The following is a 25,374-nucleotide window of genomic DNA, read 5'->3' on the forward strand; positions in this document are numbered from 1 at the left end:
CTGGCCGAGACACCAAGGAAAACTCCCCTGCTGCTCTTCAAAACAGGGTCGTTAACATCCACCTCCGAGGGATGTGGGGACCGCAGTTTTCTGTCACGTCTGAAAAGCATTAAAGTACACAAAGAATCCAAACACCCCACAGAGCTGCAATCACCACTCACGCACGCACCCAGGGACCTGGGTCAATTTCCAGCTTGGGTCACTGTCTGTGCGGAGTCTGCACGTTCTCCCCGTGTCTGCGTGGGTTTCCTCCGGGTGCTCCGGTTTCCTCCCATAGTCTGAAAGACGTGCAGGTTAGAGTGGATTGGCCGTGCTAAATTCTCCCTCAGTGTACCCGAACAGTTTTGTGGCGACTCGGGGATTTTCACAGTAACTTCATTGCAGTGTTAATGTAAACCTACTTGTGACACTGATAAAATAAACTTTGAAATTTTAAACTTTAAAACTTTACTAGTCGTAGCTTTGACCTGATTTCTGCAAAAACGCGAATGTTCATCCCAGGTCATCCCATCAAACGCAACTCCTGAGTCGGGCAGAGTGGGCGTGTGAAATGCTCACCGATTCCTGGTACAAACAAAACCTTTCCGTCGTTTTCCCATCAGGATTCCACCTGATTTTTTTGCCTTACGCCGACGATGTCAGGAAGATCGGCTTTACGGAGAAGCGAGTGGCCAGCGAGGATCAGATCGAGAAGATGAAATCAGTGGTGCAGAAGCTCCGGTTTAAATACAGGTCAGTCAGAGGTTCCAGCGATACTTTCTGCGCCATTAGAGGATCACTGTCTGTGCGGAGAGTCTGCACGTTCTCCCCGTGTCGGCATGGGTTTCTTCCGGGTTCCTCCCACAGTCTGAAAGGTGTGCGGGATTGGCCGTGCTAAATTGCCCCTCAGTGACCCAGATGTGTAGATTAGAGGGACTAGCGGGGTAAATACATTGGGTTACGGGGATAGGACCTGGGGTGGGATTGTTGTTGGTGCAGACTCGATGGGCTGAATGGCCTCTTCCTGCACTGTAGGATTTCTATGATTTCCCCTGTGCAGATGAACAGGAAATTTCTGCAAATTCTCCTTAAAATAAAATGGTGACCATTTCCATCCCTCTGGATTAGGCCTGAGAGCTTTGAGAATCCGGTTATTCAGCGGCATTTCCGTAATCTGGAGGCACTGGCCCTCGATTTGAAGGAACCGGAAGAAGTTGAAGATTTGACACGTGAGTATCCTGCTGTACAGCTCGTACCCACTGCCCAGCAGCAAAAGGAATTAATTTGATTTGATTTATTATTGTCACATGTATTAATACACAGTGAAAAGTATTGTTTCTTGCGCACTATACAGACAAAGCATACATGGGATTTAATGGGATTGAGGGCTATAGATAGGCCTAGAGGTGGGGATGTGATCGGCGCAACTTGTGGGCCGAAGGGCCTGTTTGTGCTGTGGCTTTCTATGTTCTATGTTCATACCATTCATAGAGAAGGAAAGGAGAGAGTGCAGAATGTAGTGTTACAGTCACAGCTAGGGTGTAGAGAAAGATCAACTTAATGCGAGGTCGGTCCATTCAAAAGTCTGACAGCAGCAGGGAAGAAGCTGTTCTTGTGTCGGTTGGTACGTGACCTCAGACTTTTTCCCGACAGAAGAAGGTGGAAGAGAGAATGTCCGAGGTGCGTGGGGTCCTTGATGATGATAAGGAATGTAGTGATTATGATAAGATAGTGATTGTAAAGACTAAAAAAGCCCAGCTTTCACACGTAGTCTGTAACAGAGCAGTATATCGGGAATATTTCCCATTGGATTCAGGGCCCCGGGGCGGGTATGAATATTGGGTAATTGTTGAATCCAGTTGTAATGCTCCCTGGGGGGCAGAGAGGGGTTGCTGGGGGCATGAAGAGGGGAGAAATATGGCAAAGTGGGGGGGGTTAGGGTGGGGGAGCTGGGGGATGCGGAGAGGAGAGTCAGTGTATCAGCAAATGCATACTGTGGCAATTACAGTAATTGCCTTATTGAAGACAGGCGATGGTTATTGACTCAACCTCTGAAAGAGTATAAATGGACACAGCAGGAACAGATACTGTGGGGGAATCAGAGGAGCTTGTATCTGTACTGAGCTGTATGTAGAATAAACTTGCTGAAGGAAAAACACCAGCTGCTGTATTATTCCTCCACTGTTAATAAGAGGGAGCTCGGGGGGTGGGGGGGTGCAGAGCTCAGGGGAGGGGGGGGCAGAGCTGGGGGGAGGAGCAGATAGTGGGGAGAGAGGGGGAGCTGGGGGGAGAGGGGGAGCTGGCAGGGAAAGGGAGAGCTGGCGGGGAGGGGGAGCTGGGGGTGTTGAGCTCCAGCTGACGAAGGAGCAGCGCTCCGAAAGCTAGTGGCATTTGCTACCAAATAAACTTGTTGGACTTTAACCTGGTGTTGTTAAACTTCTTACCGTGTTGGAGAAGGGCAGCTGAGGGGAGTGGGGGACAGAGAGAGGGGGTGCTGGGGAAGAGAGAGGGGATGCTGGGGGCGAGAGAGAGGGGGTGCTGGGGAAGAGAGAGGGGGTGCTGGGGAAGAGAGAGGGGTTGCTGGGGGAGAGAGAGGGGTTGCTGGGGAAGAGAGAGGGGGTGCTGGGGAAGAGAGAGGGGGTGCTGGGGAAGAGAGAGGGGGTGCTGGGGAAGAGAGAGGGGGCGCTGGGGAAGAGAGAGGGGGCGCTGGGGAAGAGAGAGGGGGCGCTGGGGAAGAGAGAGGGGGCGCTGGGGAAGAGAGAGGGGGCGCTGGGGAAGAGAGAGGGGGTGCTGGGGAAGAGAGAGGGGGTGCTGGGGAAGAGAGAGGGGGTGCTGGGGAAGAGAGAGGGGGTGCTGGGGAAGAGAGAGGGGGTGCTGGGGAAGAGAGAGGGGGTGCTGGGGAAGAGAGAGGGGGTGCTGGGGAAGAGAGAGGGGGTGCTGGGGAAGAGAGAGGGGGTGCTGGGGAAGAGAGAGAGGGGGTGCTGGGGGAGGGAGAGGGGTTGCTGGGGAAGGGAGAGAGGGGGGCTGGGGGAGGGAGAGAGGGGGTGCTGGGGAAGAGAGAGGGGGTGCTGGGGAAGAGAGAGGGGGTGCTGGGGAAGAGAGAGGGGGTGCTGGGGAAGAGAGAGGGGGTGCTGGGGAAGAGAGAGGGGGTGCTGGGGAAGAGAGAGGGGTTGCTGGGGAAGAGAGAGGGGTTGCTGGGGAAGAGAGAGGGGTTGCTGGGGAAGAGAGATGGGGTGCTGGGGAAGAGAGAGGGGGTGCTGGGGTAGAGAGAGGGGGTGCTGGGGGAGGGAGAGGGGGTGCTGGGGGAGGAGAGGGGGTGCGCTGGGGAAGAGAGAGGGGGTGCTGGGGGAGGGAGAGGGGGTGCTGGTGGAGGGAGAGGGGGTGCTGGTGGAGGGAGAGGGGGTGCTGGGGGAGGGAGAGAGGGGGTGCTGGGGAAGGGAGAGAGGGGGGGCTGAGGGAGGGAGAGAGGGGGTGCTGGGGGAGGGAGAGAGGGGGAGCTGTGGGGGGGGAGAGAGGGGGGAGCTGTGGGGGGAGAGGGAGCTGGAGGAGGAGAGGGGAAGCTGCGGGGAGGGGGAGGGAGAGAGGGGGAGCTAGGGTTGGAGAGGGGGAGCTGGGAGGGGGGAGCTTGGGGGGATGGAGAATTGGGGTGGAGAGGGGGGGAGTTGAGGGTGGAGATGGGGAGTGGGGGTGGGGAGAGGGTGGAAGTATACTGTGAAAGGTCTGACACTGGGAAGTTCCGAAGAACAAGGGGACCTTGGCGTGTTTGTCCATAGATCTCTGAAGGTGGAAAGGCAGGTTAATAGGGTGGTGAAAAAGGCATATGGCACACTCGCCTTTATCAATCGGGGTATAGATCACAAAGCAGAGAGGTCATGATGGAGTTGTATAGAACTTTGGTGAGGCCACAGTTGGAGCACTGTGTGCAGTTCTGGTCGCCACATTATAGGAAGGACGTGAACACACTGGAGGGGGTGGAGAGGAGATTCACCAGGATGCTGCCTGGGACGGAACATTTAAGTTATGAAGAGAGTTTGGATTGGCTTGGGGTTGTTTTCTCTGGAGCGGAGAAGACTGAGGGGTGACCTGATTGAGGTGTTCAAGATTATGAGGGACATGGACAGGGTGGATGGGGAGCAGCTGTTCCCCTTAGTTGAAGGGTCAGTTACGAGGGGACAAAAGTTAAAAGTGAGGGGTGGGAGGTTTTGGGGGGATTTGAGGGAAAAGTTTTTTCCCCAGAGGGTGGTGAGGGTCTGGAATGCGCTGCCTGGGGGGGTGGTGGAGGCGGGATGCCTCACATCCTTTAAAAAGTACCTGGATGAGCACTTGGCACGTCATAACATTCAAGGCTATGGGCCAAGTGCTGGTAAATGGGATTAGGTGGGCAGGTCAGGGCATTTCATGCATCAGTGCAGATTTGATGGGCCGAAGGGCCTCTTCTGCACTGGAGGATTCTGTGATTCTGAGCTGGGGGCAGAGAGGGGGAGCTGGGGGGCAGAGAGGGGGAGCTGGGGGGCAGAGAGGGGGAGCTGGGGGGCAGAGAGGGGGAGCTGGGGGGCAGAGAGGGGGAGCTGGGGGGCAGAGAGGGGGAGCTGGGGGGCAGTGGGGGAGCTGGGGGGCAGAGAGGGGGAGCTGGGGGGCAGAGAGGGGGAGCTGGGGGGCAGAGAGGGGGAGCTGGGGGGCAGAGAGGGGGAGCTGGGGGGCAGAGAGGGGGAGCTGGGGGGCAGAGAGGGGGAGCTGGGGGGCAGAGAGGGGGAGCTGGGGGGCAGAGAGGGGGAGCTGGGGGAGAGAGAGGGGGAGCTGGGGGAGAGAGAGGGAACCGGGGGGAGATGGGGAGCCGATGGGGTGCTGTGGGGGAGGAGGAAAGGTAGAGAGGTGGAGAAGGGGGGCTGGAGAGGGAGAGCCGCGGGAGGGGAACTGGGGGGAGAGGGGGGGATGCTGGGGGGGGGGGGGGGGCTGGGGGGGGGGGCGGAGAGGAAGCTGGAGAGGTGCAAATAAATGACTTTGATAGAGGAGCGTAATAGGGGAAATCGTCTTTTCCCCACACAGTGCCAAAGAATGATGTTATGGACAGGAGAATCGGACAGCTGGCAGAGGAGTTCCTGGAGCTGGTTTATCCCCCGGGCTATAACCCAGGTGCAAAGAGCCAACAGAAGAGGAAGCTCAGTGAGTACTGCGGCAAGGGGAGCAAATTAAACATTGTGTCAGTAAATGCTTCGCGTGAGATACAAGTGAGCCACACGGACACGGAAATCTCTGCTCAATTCTCTCAGAACTGAACCAGCTGGTCGCCAAAAGAAACAAAGAATTGCATTTCTTTAGCGCCTTTCCTCAGGACATTGTAAAACACTACAGTCAGTGAAGTGTAGTGGCCGCTGTAATTTATTACAACCCTGTTAGGAACATTTATAGAGAATTAACTGACCATAATTACCTGACAGAACTAGATTTCAACTTTTTCAAATAAAAACATACTTTATTGTATTTTAGACTTAAGCAAAGCACTATTAACTCAACACTGCAGTTTATCATTCCTCATGCCTGTGAACTCAGTTCAACTTTGTGCTCCCTGCCCAAGAATTCCGATACGTGGCTAGAATATTGAAGGTGCATTCACTTCTGTAGAAACCAGCCCGTGAGGTATGCCACAGCCCTCCAGAATTCACTTTATCGTTCCTCCCTGTTAGTTATTTCCTGAGGAAAGATTTTATGGGGATCCTGCCCATTGCTTTTTGGCAAAGCAACCTTCCAACCTTTATTATCAGTCGGGCTCGTAATGTGGCCCATTTACGCCTGCTAGAAATTACGTGTATTCATATGGAGGGACCTGTCCTCTACAGGCAAAAGGAACATGTCCAGGCACTGCCTTTTTTAATTAAATGGAAGCATGGGAAGGGGGGGTCAATAGTTCCCTGGCGCACCCACCATGGCAATACCTCAACCAATCAAAATCGATATGCTGACCAATCAGCACCCTTTTTTTCGTGGAGTATAAATTGTTACTCCCTTTGAAATTTGGCATTCTTGTGTCTGTCCTGATGAGTGCAAGATGAAAAGCTTCGACAGCACGCCTGTTTTTGCAGCGGTATTCAAATCCAGAGGGAAAATGTGGGTTCAAATGCCCACCATGACTGTCTGAGAATTCTAAGCTCGTGTTTGTTTTTTTAAAACTTGATCAATATAAAGTAGCTCCTGGTAAAAGTGACCCCAAAGCCTGTCAGATTGTCAGAAAAATCCAACGACCGAGCTCATGTCTATTATGGAAGGGGGTGGCACGGCGGCACAGTGGTTAGCACTGCTGCCTCACAGCGCCAGGGACCCGGGTTCGATTCCTGACTTGGGTCACTCTCTGTGCAGAGTCTGCACGTTCTCCCCGTGTCTGCGTGGGTTTCCTCCGGGTACTCCGGTTTCCTCCCACAGTCCGAAAGACGTGCTGGTTAGAGTGCATTGGCCGTGCTAAATTCTCCCTCAGTGTTACCCGAACAGGCGCTGGAGTGTGGCGACTAGGGGATTTTCACAGTAACTTCATTGCAGTGTTAATGTAATCCTTACTTGTGACTAATAAATAAACTTTAAACTTGCTGTCTTTACCAGCCTGTCCTCCTGATGATTCCAGTCCCAATGAGGCTGACAGATGAACGTTCTCTGAATTAACTTGGCAAGTCCCACACAAAACTGCCCTATTCATGGCAACTAAATGCCAGCGATGCCCGCTCCTCCAGAATGACGATTGTTTTACTGTCCCTTATAAACAATGAACAGGTGTAAAGTAAATTTAAAAGTAAAGTTTATTTATTAGTGTCGCAAGTAAGACTTACATTAACACTGCAATGAAGTTACTGTGAAAATCCCCTAGTCGCCACACTCCGGCGCCTGTTCAGGTACACTGAGGGAGAATTTAGCACGGCCAATGCATCTAACCAGCATGTCTTTCGGACTGTGGGAGGAAACCGGAGCACCCGGAGGAAACCCACGCAGACACGGGGAGAATGTGCAGACTCCGCACAGACAGTGACCCGAGCCATAATTAACTGAAGTGGAATTGCACGGTGCTGTTTCTTATTAGCCGAATATTCAAGAGTGGGGCCATTGTTTGTCTTCGGTACTTCGGAGATTTGTCACGGTGACTGTCTGAAGAATGAACTGCTGTTCTCTGTGATCAGGCGACGCAGCCGGGGGAGCCGAGAAGAAGCCAAACGTGGAGGTGTCGCTGGGGAAGGAGGAGGTCAGGCAATACCTGCGGAGCGGGACGCTGGGCAAGCTGACCGTGCCGGTGCTCAAGGAGGTCTGTAAACAGTACGGGCTGAGGGGCAGCAAGAAGCAGGAGCTGATCGACGCCATCACCGGTCACTTCGCTGAGAACTGACCGCGGTGGAATTCAGGCCATGGCCTGGGGGCGGGGCGGGGGGGGGCTGTGGGTCGTGTACGAGGGTGTCGGGTTTAGCTGGGGAAAAGACCCAACTGGCCTTCCCAACTGAATCAAAACATCACAGGAACCTTCAAACTGTGACCCCACCGTCCCCAAACCCACCGCCCCCCCACCCCCAACCCCCCCCACCGCAGCGAGCAGCCAGTATCCGAATCAGCTCTGATCCTAATATAACAGAACCAGGACTTGCTCTGACTCCGTGATTCCGACCATCTGCGTAATGAGGAGAGCCCAGACTCTCCTTCCGAGGCCTCCAGGATATACAGGCCACCTCGCTGACAAGGAACTCAGAAATCTGCCCCCGGGATATTTTTGTACCTGTTGAATTTGTCACAAGTTTATTTTATACTTTGTGTTTTACAGGCCACCTGTAACCTACTCACATCCAACAAAACCCAGTCCTGGGAAAGTCACTGCCACGTCTGAATATTATTTTCCTCCCTGTTATTTTTACCGGGGGGTTGGTGAGGAAGCCCCGGACTTGCTTATGGCAGAAAGGTACCTGTTAACAACCAGCTGGCACCGCCCAAGGGTAGTATACTGACCCTTGGCTGCACTCTTTACACTTGTAGTTCTAGTGAGTGGAGAGAGAAATAGGCAGCACGGAGCTGCAAAGGTTAACCTAAACATGCAAGATCCATGTGCGGGCTGGGTGGATTGGCCACACTAAATAGCGCCTTAGTGTCAGGGGGATTAGCAGGGTAAATATGTGGGGTAACGGGGATAGGGCTTGGGTGGGATTGTAGTCAGTGCAGACTCGATGGGCCGAATGGCCTCTTTCTGCCCTGAAGGGATTCTATGATTTTTTTTTAACAACGGTACAAAGTAATAAGGAGGTTTTGGGACCTCGCTTTGATGGGAACAGTTCCCGTATCAGATCAGTAATCTCTCGCTGGAAACAGAGGCAGGCCATTCAGCCCCTCGAGCCTGTTCTGGGTGAAGGCAGTTAGGGTTGCTCTGAGGTGAAAAGTTCAAATCAAATACAAACCATCTCTTCTCGCATTTCCCTCGCACGCTAACCAACCTTCAATCCTGATTTTGGCTGTCTGTATTTTTATATAAGTGACAAGATTAAAGAGTTTACTGGGGATGATTTTTTTTGGGTACTTCCTGCCTGTTTTGTTGCCGCTCCTGTGTGTTTTTCTTCTCGAAACTCTATGGCCGGAATTTTCCCGTTCCGCCCGGCACGGGAATCGGAGCGGGCGAGGGGCGGAACGCGAATAGGTCCGTTGACCTCGGGTGGGATTTTACGGTTTCAGGACGAGTGAGTCTGTAAAATCCCGCCCTTTCTTATTTGCTTCCTCTCTCGGACCTCAGAGTCCTGAGATTCCACATCACCATCTCCAGACCACCACCATTGCTCACTCAGTGTTTAATTGAACCATACTCTAAACATTTTTTTGTAGCTTCCTCAGAGCTCCATCATAGTTGCCTTGAGTTCCACAGCATCACTCTCAGAGCCCCATCGCAGCTTCTTCACAGCACCCCTACAGCTCCCTCGCAGCACCACTGCAGCTCCCTCGCAGCACCACTGCAGCTCCCTCGCAGCACCACTGCAGCTCCCTCACAGCACCACTGCAGCTCCCTCGCAGCACCACTGCAGCTCCCTCACAGCACCACTGCAGCTCCCTCTCAGCACCACTGCAGCTCCCTCGCAGCACCTCTGCAGCTCCCTCACGGCACTGCCTGCAGCTCCCTCGCAGCACCACTACAGCTCCCTCGCAGCACCACTGCACCTCCCTCGCAGCACCACTGCAGCTCCCTCACAGCACCACTGCAGCTCCCTCGCAGCACCACTGCAGCTCCCTCACAGCACCACTGCAGCTCCCTCGCAGCACCACTGCAGCTCCCTCGCGGCACCACCTGCAGCTCCCTCGCAGCACCTCTGCAGCTTCCTCCTTGTCGTTCCATAGGAATGATGTTCACCTCCTATATTGAGGACAAGACATGCAGCCGCTGGTGATTATACCCGAGCAACGAGTCTGGCTCCCAGGAGGAAATCTTCCATTTATATGTTTCTAAGATAACTGTTTAAAGAAGCGGTTGTGTACGGGTCAGGACTTCATAATATCGAGAAGTTAAAATAATTCACTGTTTTGTTGAAGTAAAATATTTGAGAATCTGTTTCTGTTTTTCTGATACGGCTATTGTTGGGAAATTGGGATTTACCCAGCGGCAGCTGGATTCAGTGTCACAACAGTGAGGGGCAAACTCCGCCCAGTGTGATTCTGAAGCTCCATTATCATGAGAATCATAGAACCCCTACAGTGCAGAAGGAGGCCATTCGGCCCATCGAGTCTGCACCGACCACAATCCCACCCAGGTCCTATCCCCATAACCCCACATATTTACCCTGCTAGTCCCCCTGACACTAAGGAGCAATTTAGCACGGCCAATCCACCTACCCCATACATCTTTGGAGTGTGGGAGGAAACCGGAGCACCCGAAGGAAACCCACGCAGACACGGGGAGAATGTGCAAACTCCACACAGACAGTGACCCAAGCCGGGAATCGAACTCGGGTCCCTGGCACTGTGAGGCAGCAGTGCTAACCGCTGTGCCATCGTGGCATTTATCTGGCATATCTGAGGGAGGGGGTGATTCTCTCCAGGCTCAGCCAGTATTAATTTATCGCACTCTCACTTTGGGACTGGAGTCTGCTGACAGAACCCTGCTCCAGGGTTTGGGCACATTAGGCTGGCACTGCAGGGCGATACCAGGGGGATGCTGCATTGTCAATGGTGTCATTCCCCCAATGGAACATCAATTCTGACCATTGTCTGGTTTCAGGGCAGCATCGAGATCTATGATTCACACACAGTCACCCGGTGGTACACTGGTTGGCACTGCTGCCCCACAGCACCAGGGACCCGGGTTCAATTCCCGGCCAGGGTTACTGTGTGGAGTTTGCACATTCTCATCATGTCTGCGTGGGTTTCCTCCTACAGTCCAAAGGTCTGTGGGTTAGGTGGATTGGCCATGCTAAATTGTCCCTTAGTTCAGGGGGATTGGCTAGGGTAAATACATGGGGTTACGGGGATAGGGCCTGGATGGGATTGTGGTTGACTCAATGGGCCAAATGGCCTCCTTCTGCATTGTAGGGTTTCTATGATTCATACCCACTGCTGTAAGGAACTTTGAGTGCGACAAAGATGTTAACAGCAGGGGACAAATTGTAGAAAAATGGAGATTTATTAAGCATCAAGGATGTTAAATAAGATGGGCAGTAATTGACACAGGTTTATGTGCCCCTGTTTTAGCTTTGGACAACAGCACACACAAAAACCTGGACTGCTTTTCTTGGAGTCGTAGAATCCCTACAGTGCTGAGGGAGGCCATTCCGCCCCCGCCCCCGAGCTTGGACCACAGTGTTTAAACTTATACAGACGTGCTCTCTGACAACGCATAATTAATTGTCAGGCGTGATATTCTCAGTGTCCTACCCAACAGTCCGCCCTCTGCCAACTCCAAAATAAAACCGATTGGTCACTGATACATCTGTGCACAAAATAACGACCATATTCATTTTTATTTATTGATGGGATGTGGGTGTCGCTGGCTAGACTAGCATTTATTGCCCATCCCTAGTTGCCCTTGAGAAGGTGGTGGTGAGCTGCCTCCTTGAATCGCTGCAGTCCCTGTAATGTAGGTACACCTAAAGTGCTGTTCGGGAGGGAGTTTCAGGGTTTGACCCAATGACAGTTAAGGAATGGTGATAGAGTGCAAGTTTGGATGGTGTGTGGTTTGAAGGGGAACTTGCAGGTGGTGATGTTCCCGGGTATCTGCTGTTATCCGAGCTGATTTTGATTTAACTTATTATTGTCACATTATTAGCATACAGTGAAAAGTATTGTTTTTTGCACGCTATACAGACAAAGCATACTGTTCATAGAGAAGGAAAGGAGAAAGTGCAGAATGTAGTGTTACAGTCATAGCTAGGGTGTAGAGAAAGATCAACTTAATGCAAGGTAGGTCCATTCAAAGGTCTGATGGCAGCAGGGAAGAAGCTGTTCTTGAGTCGGTTGGAACGTGACCTCAGACTTTTGTATCATTTTCCCGAAGGATAAAGGTGGAAGAGAGAATGTCTGGGGCGTGTGGAGTCCTTAATTATGCTGGCTGCTTTTCCAAGGCAGCGGGAAATGTAGATGGAGTCAATGGATGGGAGGCTGGTTTGCATGATGGACTGGGCTACATTCACAACCCTTTGTAGTTTCTTGCGGTCTTGGACAGAGCAGAAGCCATACCAAGCTGTGATACAACCAGGAAGAATGCTTTCTGTGGTGCATCTGTAAAAGTTGCTGAGAGTCGTAGCTGACATGCCAAATTTCCTTAGTTTTCTGAGAAAGTGGAGGTGTTGGTGGGGCTTTCTTAACTATAGTGTCGGCATGGGGGGACCAGGACAGGTTGTTGGTGATCTGGACACCTAAAAACTTGAAGCTCTCAACTCTTTCTACTTCATCCGCATTGATGTAGACAGGGGCATGTTCTCCTTTATGCTTCCTGAAGTCGATGACAATCTCCTTCGTTTTGTTGACTTTGAGGGAGAGATTATTGTTGCCGCACCAGTTCACCAGATTCTCTATCTCATTCCTGTACTCTGTCTCGTCATTGTTTGAGATCCGACCCACTATGGTGGTTTCATCAGCAAATTTGAAAATCGAGTTGGAGGACAATTTGTCCGCACAGTCATAGGTGCATAAGGAGTATAGTAGGGGGCTGAGAACACAGTCTTGTGGGGCACCGGTGTTGAGGATGATCGTGGATGAGGTGTTATTGCCTATCCTTACTGATTGTGGGTTGTAGGAAGTTCAGGATCCAGTCACAGAGGGAGGAGCCGAGGCCCAGGCCACGAAGTTTGGAGATGAGTTTTGCAGGAATAATGGTGTCGGAGGCTGAGCTGTAGTCGATAAATAGGAGTCTGACATAGGTGTCCTTGTTATCTCGGTGTTTCAGGGTTGAGTGCAGGGCCAGGGAGATGGCGTCTGCTGTGGACCTGTTGCAGCGATAGGCAAACTGTAGTGGATCCAGTCAATGGAGTGTCAGTCAAGCGGCTTGCTTTGAGTCCTGAATGGTGACAGGCTTTGAGGAATCGGGAGCTGAGTTCATCGCCACAGCGACTGACCTGCTTTTGTAGATGCAGAACGTGGCTGGTCCAGTTAGGTTTCTAGTCATTAGTGACCCCCTCGTGATAATAATGGAGCATTCAGCAATGGTAATATTTAAATGTCAAGGGAAGCAGCTGAGATTCTCTCTCATTGGGAATGGTCACTGGTGCTGGTGATGCAAGTGTTACTGTTAGATTTGCCTCCATGTCCCTTTTCCAGTCTTGTCCATTACTTGGTGCCCCTCAGTGACACCATCTGAAGACATGATGCCAGGCTCCACAATATGCTGATGACATCCAAGTCTACCTCATCACCCCCTCTCGTGACCCCTCCATGGTGTTATCGGACTGAACAACAAAGAACAGTACAGCAAAGGAACAGGCCCTTCAGCCCTCCAAGCCTTCGCCAATCACTTTTACCGATCTAACCAACCGCTTATATCCCTCTATTCCCCGTTTGTTAATGTGTCTATCAAGATAAGTTCAATAAAAAAAATCTGGAATTAAGAATCTACTGATGACCATGAAACTAGAGTCATAGAGGTTTACAGCATGGAAACAGGCCCTTCGGCCCAACTTGTCCATGCCGGGCCACACTTGGAATACTGTGTGCAATTCTGGTCACCCTATTAAAGAAAGGATATTATTAAACTAGAAAGAGTGCAGAAAAGATTGACTAGGATGCTACCGGGACTTGATGGATTGAGTTATAAGGAGAGGCTGGATAGACTGGGACTTTTTTCTCTGGGGCGAAGGAGGCTGAGAGGTGATCTTATTAGAGGTCTATAAAATAATGAGGGGCACAGATCAGCTAGTTAGTCAATATCTTTTCCCAAAGGTAGGGGAGTCTAAAACTAGAGGGCATGGGTTTAAGGTGAGAGGGGAGAGATACAAAAGGGTCCAGAGGAGCAATTTTTTCACACAGAGGGTGGAGTGTCTGGAACAAGCTGCCAGAGGTAGTAGTAGAGGCAGGTACAATTTTATCTTTTAAAAAGCATTAGACAGTTACATAGGTACGATGGGTATAGAGGGATATGGGCCAAATGCAGGCAATTGGGATTAGCTTAGGGGTTTTTTAAAAAAAAGGGCAGCATGGACAAATTGGGCCGAAGGGCCTGTTTCCATGCTGTAAACCTCTATGACTCTCGTCCCAATTGCTTGCATTTGGCCCATATCCCTCTCGACCCATCTTACCCATGTAACTGTCTAAATGCTTTTTAAAAGACAAAATTGTACCCGCCTCTACTACTACCTCTGGCAGCTTGTTCCAGACACTCACCACCCTCTGTGAAAGAATTGCCCCTCTGGACACTTTTGTATCTCTCCCCTCTCACCTTAAACCAGTGGTTCCCAAACTTTTTTCACTGGGCCGCACTTTCGGAATAAAAATTTGCTCGCGCCACACCGAATTTTTTATTGATAAGAAATACATTCAAAAAAATAACAACTCCTAGCAGTGCTTGATTCATAACATAGAACACAACTACTTTATAATATGACCATGGGACATCCAGAAAGTATAAAACAATGCTTGTTTAAACCATGTTTAACTGTTTCTTTGATTGTCCTTGAATTTTCCCACCACTCTTGCCATCCTCTCTCGCCGCACCAGTGTGGCGCGCCGCACCCTTTGGGAACCACTGCCTTAAATCTATGCCCTATAGTTTTAGACCCCCCTACCTTTGGGAAAAGATATTGGCTATCTAGCTGATCTGTGCCCCTCATTATTTTATAGACCTCGATAAGATCACCCCTAAGTCACCTACGCTCCAGAGAAAAAAGTCCCAGTCTATCCAGCCTCTCCTTGTAACTCGTCAATTGTTGGAAAAACCCATCTGGTTCACTAATGTCCCTTTAGGGAAGGAAATCTGTCGCCCTTACCCGGTCTGGCCTACATGTGACTCCAGAGCCGCAGCAATGTGGTTGGCTCTCAACTGCCCTCCAAAGGGCAGCTGGGGACGGGCAATAAATGCTGGCAGCCAGTGACGCCCGGGTCCCACAAAGTAAAAGAAAAAGCACAACCTTGTGTGATTTATTTTGTTGTGATGTGTTGGTACAAAGGCCCCAGATAAGCCCCAGTGTCAGGGTTGAAAAGGGCTCCCTCCAATCCTTTATTATTGTCACAAGTAGGCTTACATTAACACTGCAATGGAGTTACTGTGAAAATCCCCTAGTCGCCACACTCCGGTGCCTGTTCGGGTACACTGAGGGAGAACTTAGCACAGCCAATGCACCCTAACCAGCATGTCTTTCGGTCTGTGGGAGGAAACCGGAGCACCCAGAGGAAACCCACACAGACACGGGGAGTATGTGCAAACGCCACACAGACAGTGGCCCAAGCCGGGAATCGAACCCGGGTCCCGGGTGCTGTGAGGTAGCAGTGCTAACCACTGTGCCACCCCCAAAAATAAGCCAAATTTCAAACGTCAATCCCCTCATGGTCTGTATCATCCTGGGGAATTGCCCTGGACTAACGCCATAACCTGGTGTTCTGTCTGTGGGAGGGTGCCTGGAACTGAACTCCATGAGGTGTGGCCAGCGTTCTGTGTGAGCGCTGTCGTAATTCCGTGCCCCGGATGGCGCACTCCAAATCCATGAACTTGACCCTGACAACTGCGGATACACACCTCACCATGGTTCAGTTACTGCTCCTGCTAAACATTAGGCTGTATGATTGACTGAAGAATTAAATCCTTTTACAGGAGTCAGTGCCTTCAAGCTGAGTCGTGCTATCGAGGCTGTCGGCGGAAACTTACGGTAATCATTTCTCTTCCCAAAACTGCACTTTGATACATTTTGAAATGACCAATTGGGTTCTGCTCCTGGTGCAGTTGCTGAATGTACCACGTGTTGTGTTGTTAAACTATAAACACGAGTGGGGTGGCTCTGGGGAGGGTGGTTAAAACTGATCTCTGTGCTGCCCATTATTCAGCCTTTACGAGGCCTCTTAAACTCCCAAGATGGTGTCAGTGACATGTGTACACTTGCAATGGGAAGAATGCAGGGCACCATATTTGTAAAGGTATTAGTATCTAGGGGCAGCGAGGTGGCACAGTGGTTAGCCCTGCCACCTCACAGTGCCAGGGACCTGGGTCCAATTCCCAGCTTGGGTCTCTATCTGTGTGGACTCTGCATGTTCTCCCCATGACTGTGTGGGTTTCCTCCGGGTGCTCTGGTTTCCTCCCACAGTCCAAAAGATGTACTGGTTAGGGTGCATTGGCTGTGCTAAATTCTCCCTCAGTGTACCCGAACAGGCGCCGGAGTGTGGCAAAGAGGGGAATTTCACAGTAACTTCATTGCAGTGTTAATGTAAGCCTACTTGTGACACTAATAATTTTTTAAAAATCTAATGACCACTGGCAGCTTTCAGCTTTCACTGGCAGGTTGTGATGTTAATCACTTTCTTAGTGTTGATTTAATGGCAGAGTTGCCATTCTGGACCTCCAGCCGCCCCACCCGCTACCTCCCACAGCTGAAAAACTGCTTCTTGTTCAGTCTCTGGATTATTCCTTCTCTACTGAATGTATTCAAGAGGCGGCTGGATAGAGCACTTGGGGTGAATGGGATTAAAGGTTATGGGGGGAAAGCAGGATTAGGCTATTGAGTTGGACAATCAGCCATGATCGTGATGAATGGCGGAGCAGGCTCGAAGGGCCGAATGGCCTCCTCCTGCTCCTATCTTCTATGTTTCTATGTTTCTATTGTTGCTGCAATTCTACAGGCTGAATTCCAACTGAGTCGTGATGACTCGGAAGCCCTTTAAAAATGGTGGGCAGGTCCCGATTCCAGGATTCCTGACCGTTCCTGGGCCTGTTTGATTCCCGGGAGTGCCTTTACAGTCCTGTCGAAAGCCGGTGTCCGGCCTGGCCAACTCCATTGCAGGGATAGTCATGTCCTCTGCAATTTTCACAGAGTCAGGCCAGGGTTTAACGAGCTGTGGCTCAAAGTGTCTGAGAGGAGTCACAAATCCCAGTGTGTATGAGGGACCTTTGAAAAAGTGAATTTCCAGGGTCCTCTTCATGCCTCTCCCCCCCACCCCCCATGCCACTGTAAGACTCATGGCATTAAACGCGACTGGGAGACTGAGCAGAGACCATGCAGAGCAGGCTTCCCACTGAATGTCTCCTTCAGCATTCAGACATTGGGTAGATGCAACATGTATTGCAGTAGCAGCTGAGATGTCCGCAGTCAGATGCGACATCACGGTTGCTGAAGGTAGCTATGTATTTTGTGTTGCCGTCACGCTCTGCACAAAACCATGTGCCACGTTGGTGCCAGACTCCTCCATGCTCTTTAGCAGACATTCCCCTGTTCCAAGCATTTGGATGTTTACACCCACCAGCCTTCTTCTGAAGCCTGGCCCAGTGAAGACCTCACCTGAGTCCTCAGCAGCAGATCTGATGTCCTCCAGCAAACTGGCAACTATGCTACCCTTGCCCCCTGCCATAGTCCCTGAGCAATAATGCCCAGTGTCTCATCATGTGCAGGTCCGTCTCTGTCCAGATTACCCTGATGGGGCAGTACAGCGGTCAGCACTGCTGCCTCACAGCGCCAGGGACCCGGGTTCGATTCCCAGCTTGGGTCACTGTCTGTGCGTAGTCTGCACGTTCTCCCCGTGTCTGCGTGGGTTTCCTCCCACAGTCCGAAAGACGTGCTGGTTAGGTGCATTGGCCATGCTAAATTCTCCCTCAGTGTACCTGAACAGGTGCTGGAGTATGGCGACTCAGGGATTTTCACAGTAACTTCATTGCAGTGTTAATGTAAGCCTACTTGTGACAAATAAGTAATAATAATCTGGTGGCTGCAAGTGTGTAACCGAGTAGTGCAGCACAGGAATAGGCCCTTCGACACACCAATCCTGTGCTGACAGGTCAAAGAGATGACTGAAAAGGATGTTATAAAGGTGACAGGATCATTAATGTCCTTTGAGTGTTCCTCAGGGTATAAAAGAGAGGGAGGAGACATGAAGAGATGAAGGAATTGGGGCGGCACGGTAGCACAGTAGTTAGCCACTCCTGCCTCACAGCGCCAGGGACCCGGGTTCGATTCCTGGCTTGGGTCACTGTCTGTGTGGAGTCCGCACGTTCTCCCCATGTCTGCGTGGGTTTCCTCCGGGCGCTCCGGTTTCCTCCCACAGTCCAAAGATGTGTGAGTTTGGTTGATTGGCCTTGGTAAATTGACCCTCACGTCAGGGGGATTAGCAGGGTAAATATGTGGGGTTATGGGAATAAGGTGTGGGTGAGATTGTGGTCGGTGCAGACTCAATGGGCCGAGAGGCCTCCATCTGCACTGTAGGGATTCTATGATTCCATGGTGATTCTATGAATTCAGTGAGAAGTCAGCACAATATTATGCAGCTCACATATTCTGATTTAATGAGTATCATTGGCAGGTCACGCACTGTGTCATCTGTGGCTCAGTGGGTAGCACTCTCACCTCTGAGTCAGGAGGATGAGGGTTCAAATCCCACTTGGGGATCTGTGCACAAAGTGCAGGATCACACAGCGGGACACCGCGGAGATGCTGTCAGAGGTGCTGCACAAGCTTTGGTTCAAAATGTTAACCTGAGGCCCCATCTGTCTGCTGGGCTGGATGTGAAATATCCCATGGCATTATTGTGAAGAGCAGTGAGAGAGCTCTCTCCAGTATATCTATACTACAGTCGGCACCGCAAAATCTGGTCATTATCATATTGCTGGGAGCTTGCTGTGCGCAAATTGGGTGTTTTTCACTAAACTACAAATTGACTATTGTTCGGGTCCCGGGTCAGAACCCCAAGGTATATTCTGAAACGAGACGAGACCCCAACAATTTTCTATTTTGATATAAATGTGAGAACAAATAACATTACAGCACAGGAACAGGCCCTTCGGCCCACTAAGCCTGCGCCGATATGCGGTTTCTATTCCCCTGTTTGCCCTCCGGTCATGTGTCTATCAAGATACACCTTGAACGTTGCTAATGTGCCTGCTTCCATCACCTCCACAGGCAGCGAGTTCCAGGCACCCACTACTCTCTGCGTGAAAAACTTCCTCCACACATCTCCCTTAAACTTTCCCCCTCTCACCTTGAACCTGTGCCCCCTTGTAGTCGACCCTTCTACCCTGGGAACAAGCCTCTGACTATCCACCCTATCTGTGCCTCTCATAATTTTGTAGAACTCTATTGGGTCACCCCTCAGCCTCCGTCTTTCCAGAGAAAATAATCCGAGTTGATCCAACCTTTCCTCATACCTAAAACCCTCGAGACCAGGCAACATCCTGGTGAACCTTCTGTGCACCCTCTCCAAAGCATCCACGTCCTTCTGGTAGTGTGGCGACCAGAACTGCACACAATATTCCAAATACGGTCTAACTAGAGTTTTAAGAGCTGTAACATAACTTGCCAACTTTTATACTTGATGCCCTGGCCGATGGCTGTACGCCTTCTTGACCTTAAAGGAAAGGATATTTCTTTTCAGGAGTACAGTTTTGTGAATTGTTGTGGGAAGGTTTGTCGAAAGCAGGAATCACTGCAGCTGGAGTAGGGTAAAGTAAAAGTAAAGTTCGTTTATTAGTCACAAGTAAGGCTTACATTAACACTGCAATGAAGTTACTGTGAAACTCCCCCTAGTTGCCACACTCCTAACCAGCACATCTTTCGGAATGTGCAGGAGTTCAGGAATGGGAATTTGGGAATCTCTCCTCCGTTAGCGATGGTGGTGTGACAGGAATCTTCCTCATGCAGTTAGTGAGTAGGATCTGGAACTCACTGCCCGAGAGTGTGGTGGAGACAGGAGCAGCCGAAGCTTTCGGAAGTGAATTCGATCATGGTCTAAAATGAAACATTTCACAGAGCTACAGGGACATGGGGGTGGGGGTGGGGAGTGGCACTCTGTAAATTGCTCCTTCAGAGAGCCAGGGTGATAGGGTGAATAACCTCACTCTGTGCTGTCACCATTCTATCAGTGACCCTTGCCCTCCAGATGTGTGTTCACTGAGCAGTGGCCATCCCTCCTTGGAGTCAGAGGTTTGTGGGTTCAAGTCCCGCTCCAGAAACTCTGTCTTTTCTCTTGTCACACTGTTGGATTTGATGAGAGCCAGGGTTCGAGAGTTCAATGCGCCTGTCTCTCCTGTTACTGGTTCTCAGTTAGAGAGTGTGGGCGAATGCTGTGAATGAGCTGTGCTGCTAGCCTGCTCCTGATTGTCCAATCTGGGCTGCCGTGGGCCAAGCCCAACCCTGGGAGCCAAGTCTCAGGTAGCTATGGAAATGCAGTGTTCTCACTGTGAGATTAATATGAAGCATTCATATTATGAAGCATTCATGAAGCATTCTTCGAAAATGTGATTAAACACATTGACGAAGGGAAAGCGGTAGATGTGGTTTATATGGATTTTAGCAAGGCGTTCGATAAGGTCCCCCATGCAAGGCTTCTAGAAAAAGTGAGAGGGCATGGGATCCAAGGGGCTGCTGCCCTGTGGATCCAGAACTGGCTTGCCCAAAGGTCGTGCACCTCTGCAAGATGTGCCAGATCATCGACACAAATGCCATCATCTCACGTGAGAACACCATCTACCAGGTACACGGTACCTACTCTTGCAACTCGGCCAACGTTGTCCACCTGATACGCTGCAGGAAAGGATGTCCCAAGGCATCGTACATTGGGGAAACCATGCAGACGCTACAGCAACGGATGAATGAACACCGCTTGACAATCACCAGGCAAGACTGTTCTCTTCCTGTGGGGGAGCACTTCAGCGGTCACGGGCATTCAGCCTCTGATCTTTGGGTAAGCGTTCTCCAAGGCGGCCTTCACGACACACGACAGCGCAGAGTCGCTGAACAGAAACTGATAGCCAAGTTCCGCACACATGAGGACGGCCTAAACCGGGATGTTGGGTTTATGTCACACTATCAGTAACCCCCACAGCTTGCCTCCTGGACTTGCTGGCTGTCCTGTCTGGAGACAATACACATCTCTTTAACCTGTGCTTAATGCTCCCTCCACTCACATTGTCTGTATCTTTAAGACCTGGTTGGTTGTAGAGATTTGCATTCTAATCAGTATTCTGTAACTTGATTTTGTGTCTCTGTGCCCTGTTTGAGAGCAGATTTCCACTCCATCTGATGAAGGAGCAGCGCTCCGAAAGCTAATGGTATTTGCTACCAAATAAACCTGTTGGACTTTAACCTGGTGTTGTTAAAACTCTTACTGTGATTGCCCAAAGTAGGCAGAGAGTGTGTATAGATGGGTCTTTTTCTAAATGGAGGTCGGTCACCAGTGGTGTGCCCCAGGGATCTGCTCTGGGACCCTTGCTGTTTGTCATTTTCATAAATGACCTGGATGAGGAATTGGAAGGATGGGTTGGTAAATTTGCCGACGACACGAAGGTTGGTGGGGTTGTGGATAGTCTGGAGGGATGTCAGAAGTTACAGAGAGACATTGATAGGATGCAAGACTGGGCGGAGAAGTGGCAGTTATTCAACCCAGATAAATGCGTAGTGGTCCATTTTGGCAGGTCAAATGAGATGAAAGAGTACAATATAAAGGGAAAGACTCTTAGTACTGTAGAGGATCAGAAGGACCTTGGGGTCCGGGTCCATAGGACTCTAAAATCGGTCCTGCAGGTGGAGGAGGTGGTTAAGAAGGCGTATGGTGTGCTGGCCTTTATCAATCGAGGGATTGAGTTTAGGAGTCCGGGGATAATGATGCAGCTATATAAGACCCTCGTCAGACCCCACTTGGAGTACTGTGCTCAGTTCTGGTCACCTCATTACAGGAAGGATGTGGAAAAGATTGAAAGGTGCAGAGGAGATTTACAAGGATGTTGCCTGGATTGAGTGGCATGCCTTATGAGGATAGGCTGAGGGAGCTCGGTCTTTTCTCCTTGGAGAGACGTAGGATGAGAGGAGACCTAATAGAGGTATATAAGATGTTGAGAGGCATAGATCAGGTGGACTCTCAGAGGCTTGTTCCCAGGGTGGAAATGGCTGCTACGAGAGGACACAGGTTTAAGGTGCTGGGGGGTAGGTACAGGGGAAATGTAAGGGGGAAGTTTTTCACACAGAGGGTGGTGGGCGAGTGGAATCGGTTGCCGTCAGTGGTGGTGGAGGCAAACTCAATCGGGTCTTTTAAGAGACTCCTGGATGAGTACATGGGACTGAATAGGATGGAGGGTTATAGGTAGGCCTAGAAGGTAGGGATATGTTCGGTACAACTTGTGGGGCTGAAGGGCCTGTTTTGTGCTGTAGTTTTTCCATGTTTCTATGTTTCCATGTTTCATTCAGGTAAAGGTTAATGGCTGCACTCTGGACTTTGGCCAGCTAAGTTCAAATCCCTGTCCACAGTTAAAGTTAAAGTTTATTCATCAGTGTCACAAGTCAGGCTTACATTAACACTGCAATGAAGTTACTGTAGAAATCCCTGAGTCACCACACTCCGGCACCTGTTCGGGTACACTGAGGAAGAATTTAGCACGGCCAATGCACCTAACCAGCATGTCCTTCGGACTGTGGGAGGAAACTGGAACACCCGGAGGAAACCCATGCAGACACGGGGAGAATGTGCAAACTCCACACAGACAGTGACCCAAGCCGGGAATCAAACCCAGGTCCCTGGCGCTGTGAGGCAGCAGTGCTAACCACTGTGCCACCGTGTTACCCCGAACACAAAGATGCAGTGCTGAGGGAGTGCTGCGCTGTCACAGATGCCATCTTCTGGATGAGATGTTAGACCAAGCCCCATTCGGCCATACCAAATGGATGGAAAATGCCATGGCTGCTTCCTGAAGGGCAGCATTTACCGCCCCCCCCCCTCTCCCCCCCCGTCCCCCACCCGCCCCCCCAACCAACTCTGTTCATTTATCACACTGAGGTTTGTGAGAATTTGCTCTGCACAGATTGGCCGCTGCGTTTCCTGCAGCAACCGTAGCGACTACACTTCAAAATTACCTCCAAGTGCTTTGGGACGTCCTGATGCTGTGAAAGGTGCTATATAAATGTAACTTCTTCCTTCTTTGGACAGATTCTGTTCCTTTGCATCGAGAATGGTGTGGAGGGCGGTGGGGGCGGGGAGCGGGGGGGGGGGGGGGCATGGGAAACCATTGGCTAATGTGAGGGCTGGAGGCTGAAGGGGGTGGGGTCAGAAAGAGGAGAAAAGATCCCCGGCAGGAATGAGGACAAAGCAGCAGATAGATGTCCCACTCGGCTGAGGTGGTGACCATCCAGGCTGTGAAACCCCAACTGAGGGAAGCACATTTCCGAAACACGACATAGAACGGGGAGAGAGAAACCGGCCAACGGCCAACCGAGTCTTTGGAAGGAACCAGGTGGGAATAAATCGAATCCAGTTCGTTGTGAGAGTCCTCAGGTTGTTAACAGATATCACCAGCCTCTCACCAGAGGTAAGCCAGGAGAGTCAGAGAAGGATTACAAAGAACAAAGAAAATTACAGCACAGGAACAGGCCCTTTGGCCCTCCAAGCCTGCACTGACCATGCTGCCCAACTGAACTAAAACCCCCTACCCTTCCGGGGACCATATCCCTCTATTCCCATCTTAGTCATGTATTTGTCAAGACGCCCCCCAAAAATCACTATCGTATCCGCTTCCACCTACCTATCCCGGCAGCGAGTTCCAGGCACCAACACCCTCAGTGTAAACACTTGCCTCGTACATCTCCTTTAAACCTTGCCCCTCGCACCTTAAACCTATGCTCCCTAGTAATTGACTCTTCCACCCTGGGAAAAAGCTTCTGACTATCCACTCTGTCCATGCCTCTCATAATCTTGTAGACTTCTATCAGGTCTCCCCTCAACCTCCATCGTTCCAGTGAGAACAAACCAAGTTTCTCCAACCTCTCCTCATAGCTAATGAAAAATTAATGAAAAATGGCAGATGGATTTTAACCCTGATAAGTGTGAGGTGATTCATTTTGGTAGGACAAATTTGAATGCTGATTACAGGGTCAACGGCAGGGTTCTGAGGAATATGGAGGAACAGAGAGATCTTGGGGTTCATATCCACAGATCTCTGAAGGTTGCCACTCAAGTGGATAGAGCCGTGAAGAAGGCCTATAGAGTGTTTGCGTTTATTAACAGGGGGTTTGAGTTTAAGAGCCGTGGGGTTATGCTGCAACTGTACAGGACCTTGGTGAGACCACATTTGGAATAGTGTGTGCAGTTCTGGTCACCTCACTATAAGAAGGATGTGGAAGAGAGTGCAGAGGAGATTTACCAGGATGCTGCCTGGTTTGGAGGGTAGGTCTTATGAGGAAAGGTTGAGGGAGCTCGGGCGAAGGAGGATGAGAGGCGACTTAATAGAGGTTTATAAGATGATAAGGGGGATAGATAGAGTGGACGTTCAGAGTCTATTTCCTCGGGTGAATGTAGCTGTTACTAGGGGGCATAACTATAAGGTTCATGGTGGGAGATATAGGAGGGATGTCCGAGGTAGGTTCTTTACTCAGAGAGTGGTTGGGGTGTGGAATGGACTGCCTGCTGTGATAGTGGAGTCGGACACTTTCGGAACTTTCAAGTGGTTATTGGATAGGCACATGGAGCAAACCAGAATGATAGGGAGTGGGATAGCTTGATCTTGGTTTCGGACAAAGCTCGGCACAACATCGAGGGTCGAAGGGCCTGTACTGTGCTATGTTCTAATGCCCTCCATACCAGGCAACATCCTGGTAAATCTTTTCTGTACCCTCTCCAAAGCCTCCACATTCTTCTGGTAGTGTGGCGACCAGAGTTGAACACTATATTCCAAGTGCGGCCTAACTAAGGTTCTATAAAGCTGCAACATGACTTGCCAATTTTTAAACTCAATGCCCTGGCCAATGAAGGCAAGCATGCCGTATGCCTTCTTGACTGCCTTCTCCACCTGCGTTGCCACTTTCAGTGACTGTGTACCTGTACACCCAATCCCTCTGCCTATCAATACTCCAAAGGGTTCTGCCATTTACTGTGTATTTCCCATCTGTATTAGACCTTCCAAAAAGCATTACCTCACATTAAATGTGAAGATGTGTTAATGCGAGTTTGAAACAATATTGCTGACAGCTCCAGCAAGTGGCAGCAACACCGTCACAAACACAGCAAAGGAAGATATCAGGGTATGGAACTCAGGACCAAGGGGTCAGTGATGCTCGGGACACCGGGGTCGGTGCTCCTCGGGACCCCGGGGTTGGTGGTCCTCGGGCCCTGGGGTCGGTGATGCTCGGGACCCCGGGGTCAGTGGTCCTCGGGGCCGTGGGGTCTGTGGTCCTCGGTCCCCCGGGGTCAGTGGTCCTCGGGTCCCCGGGGTCAGTGATGCTCGGAACCCCGGGGTCGGTGGTCCGTGGGACCCCAGGGTCAGTGGTGCTCGGGACCCCCAGGTCAGCGGCCCTTGGGACCCCGGGGTCGGCGGTGCCCGGGACCCCGACGTCGGCGGTCCTTGGGACCCCGGGGTCGGTGATGCTCGGGACCCCGGGGTCAGTGGTGTTCGGAACCCTGTGGTCAGTGGTCCTCAGGACCTCGGGGTCAGTGGTCCTCAGGACCTCGGGTTCAGTGGTCCTCGGGACCCCGGGGTCAGCTGTGTTCGGGACCCCGGGGTCGGTGGTCCTCGGGACCCGGGGTCGGTGGTCCTCGGGACCCCGGGGTCGGTGATGCTCGGGACCCGGGGTCGGTGGTGTTTGGGACCCCGGGGTTGGTGGTCCTCAGGACCCCTGGGTCGGTGATGCTCAGGACCCCAAGGTCAGTGGTCCTTGGGACCCCAGGGTCGGTGGTGTTCGGGACCCCGGGGTCAGTGGTCCTCGGGACCCCGGGGTCGGTGGTGTTCGGGACCCCGGGGTCGGTGGTGTTCGGGACCTCGGGGTCGGTGGTGCTCGGGACCCCGGGGTCGGTGGTGCT

General features: G+C 51.3%; 1 protein-coding gene across 1 annotated transcript in view; it reads left to right on the forward strand.

Annotated features, from left to right (window-relative positions):
- The window catches only part of LOC144509189 (X-ray repair cross-complementing protein 5-like), a 48,275-nt gene extending 38,746 nt beyond the window's left edge, over positions 1-9,529 (forward strand). Inside the window, exons 10-13 of the mRNA XM_078237635.1 lie at positions 603-732; positions 1,108-1,208; positions 5,026-5,142; positions 7,140-9,529. Coding sequence (XP_078093761.1) covers positions 603-732; positions 1,108-1,208; positions 5,026-5,142; positions 7,140-7,342 — 551 coding nt within the window. The 3' untranslated portion in view covers positions 7,343-9,529. The remainder of the gene's footprint in view (positions 1-602; positions 733-1,107; positions 1,209-5,025; positions 5,143-7,139) is intronic.
- The last annotated feature ends 15,845 nt before the right edge of the window (positions 9,530-25,374 follow it).

The sequence above is a fragment of the Mustelus asterias genome, chromosome 21 (genome assembly GCF_964213995.1).
Source record: "Mustelus asterias chromosome 21, sMusAst1.hap1.1, whole genome shotgun sequence".
In the NCBI taxonomy this organism is placed as follows: Eukaryota; Metazoa; Chordata; class Chondrichthyes; order Carcharhiniformes; family Triakidae; genus Mustelus; species Mustelus asterias.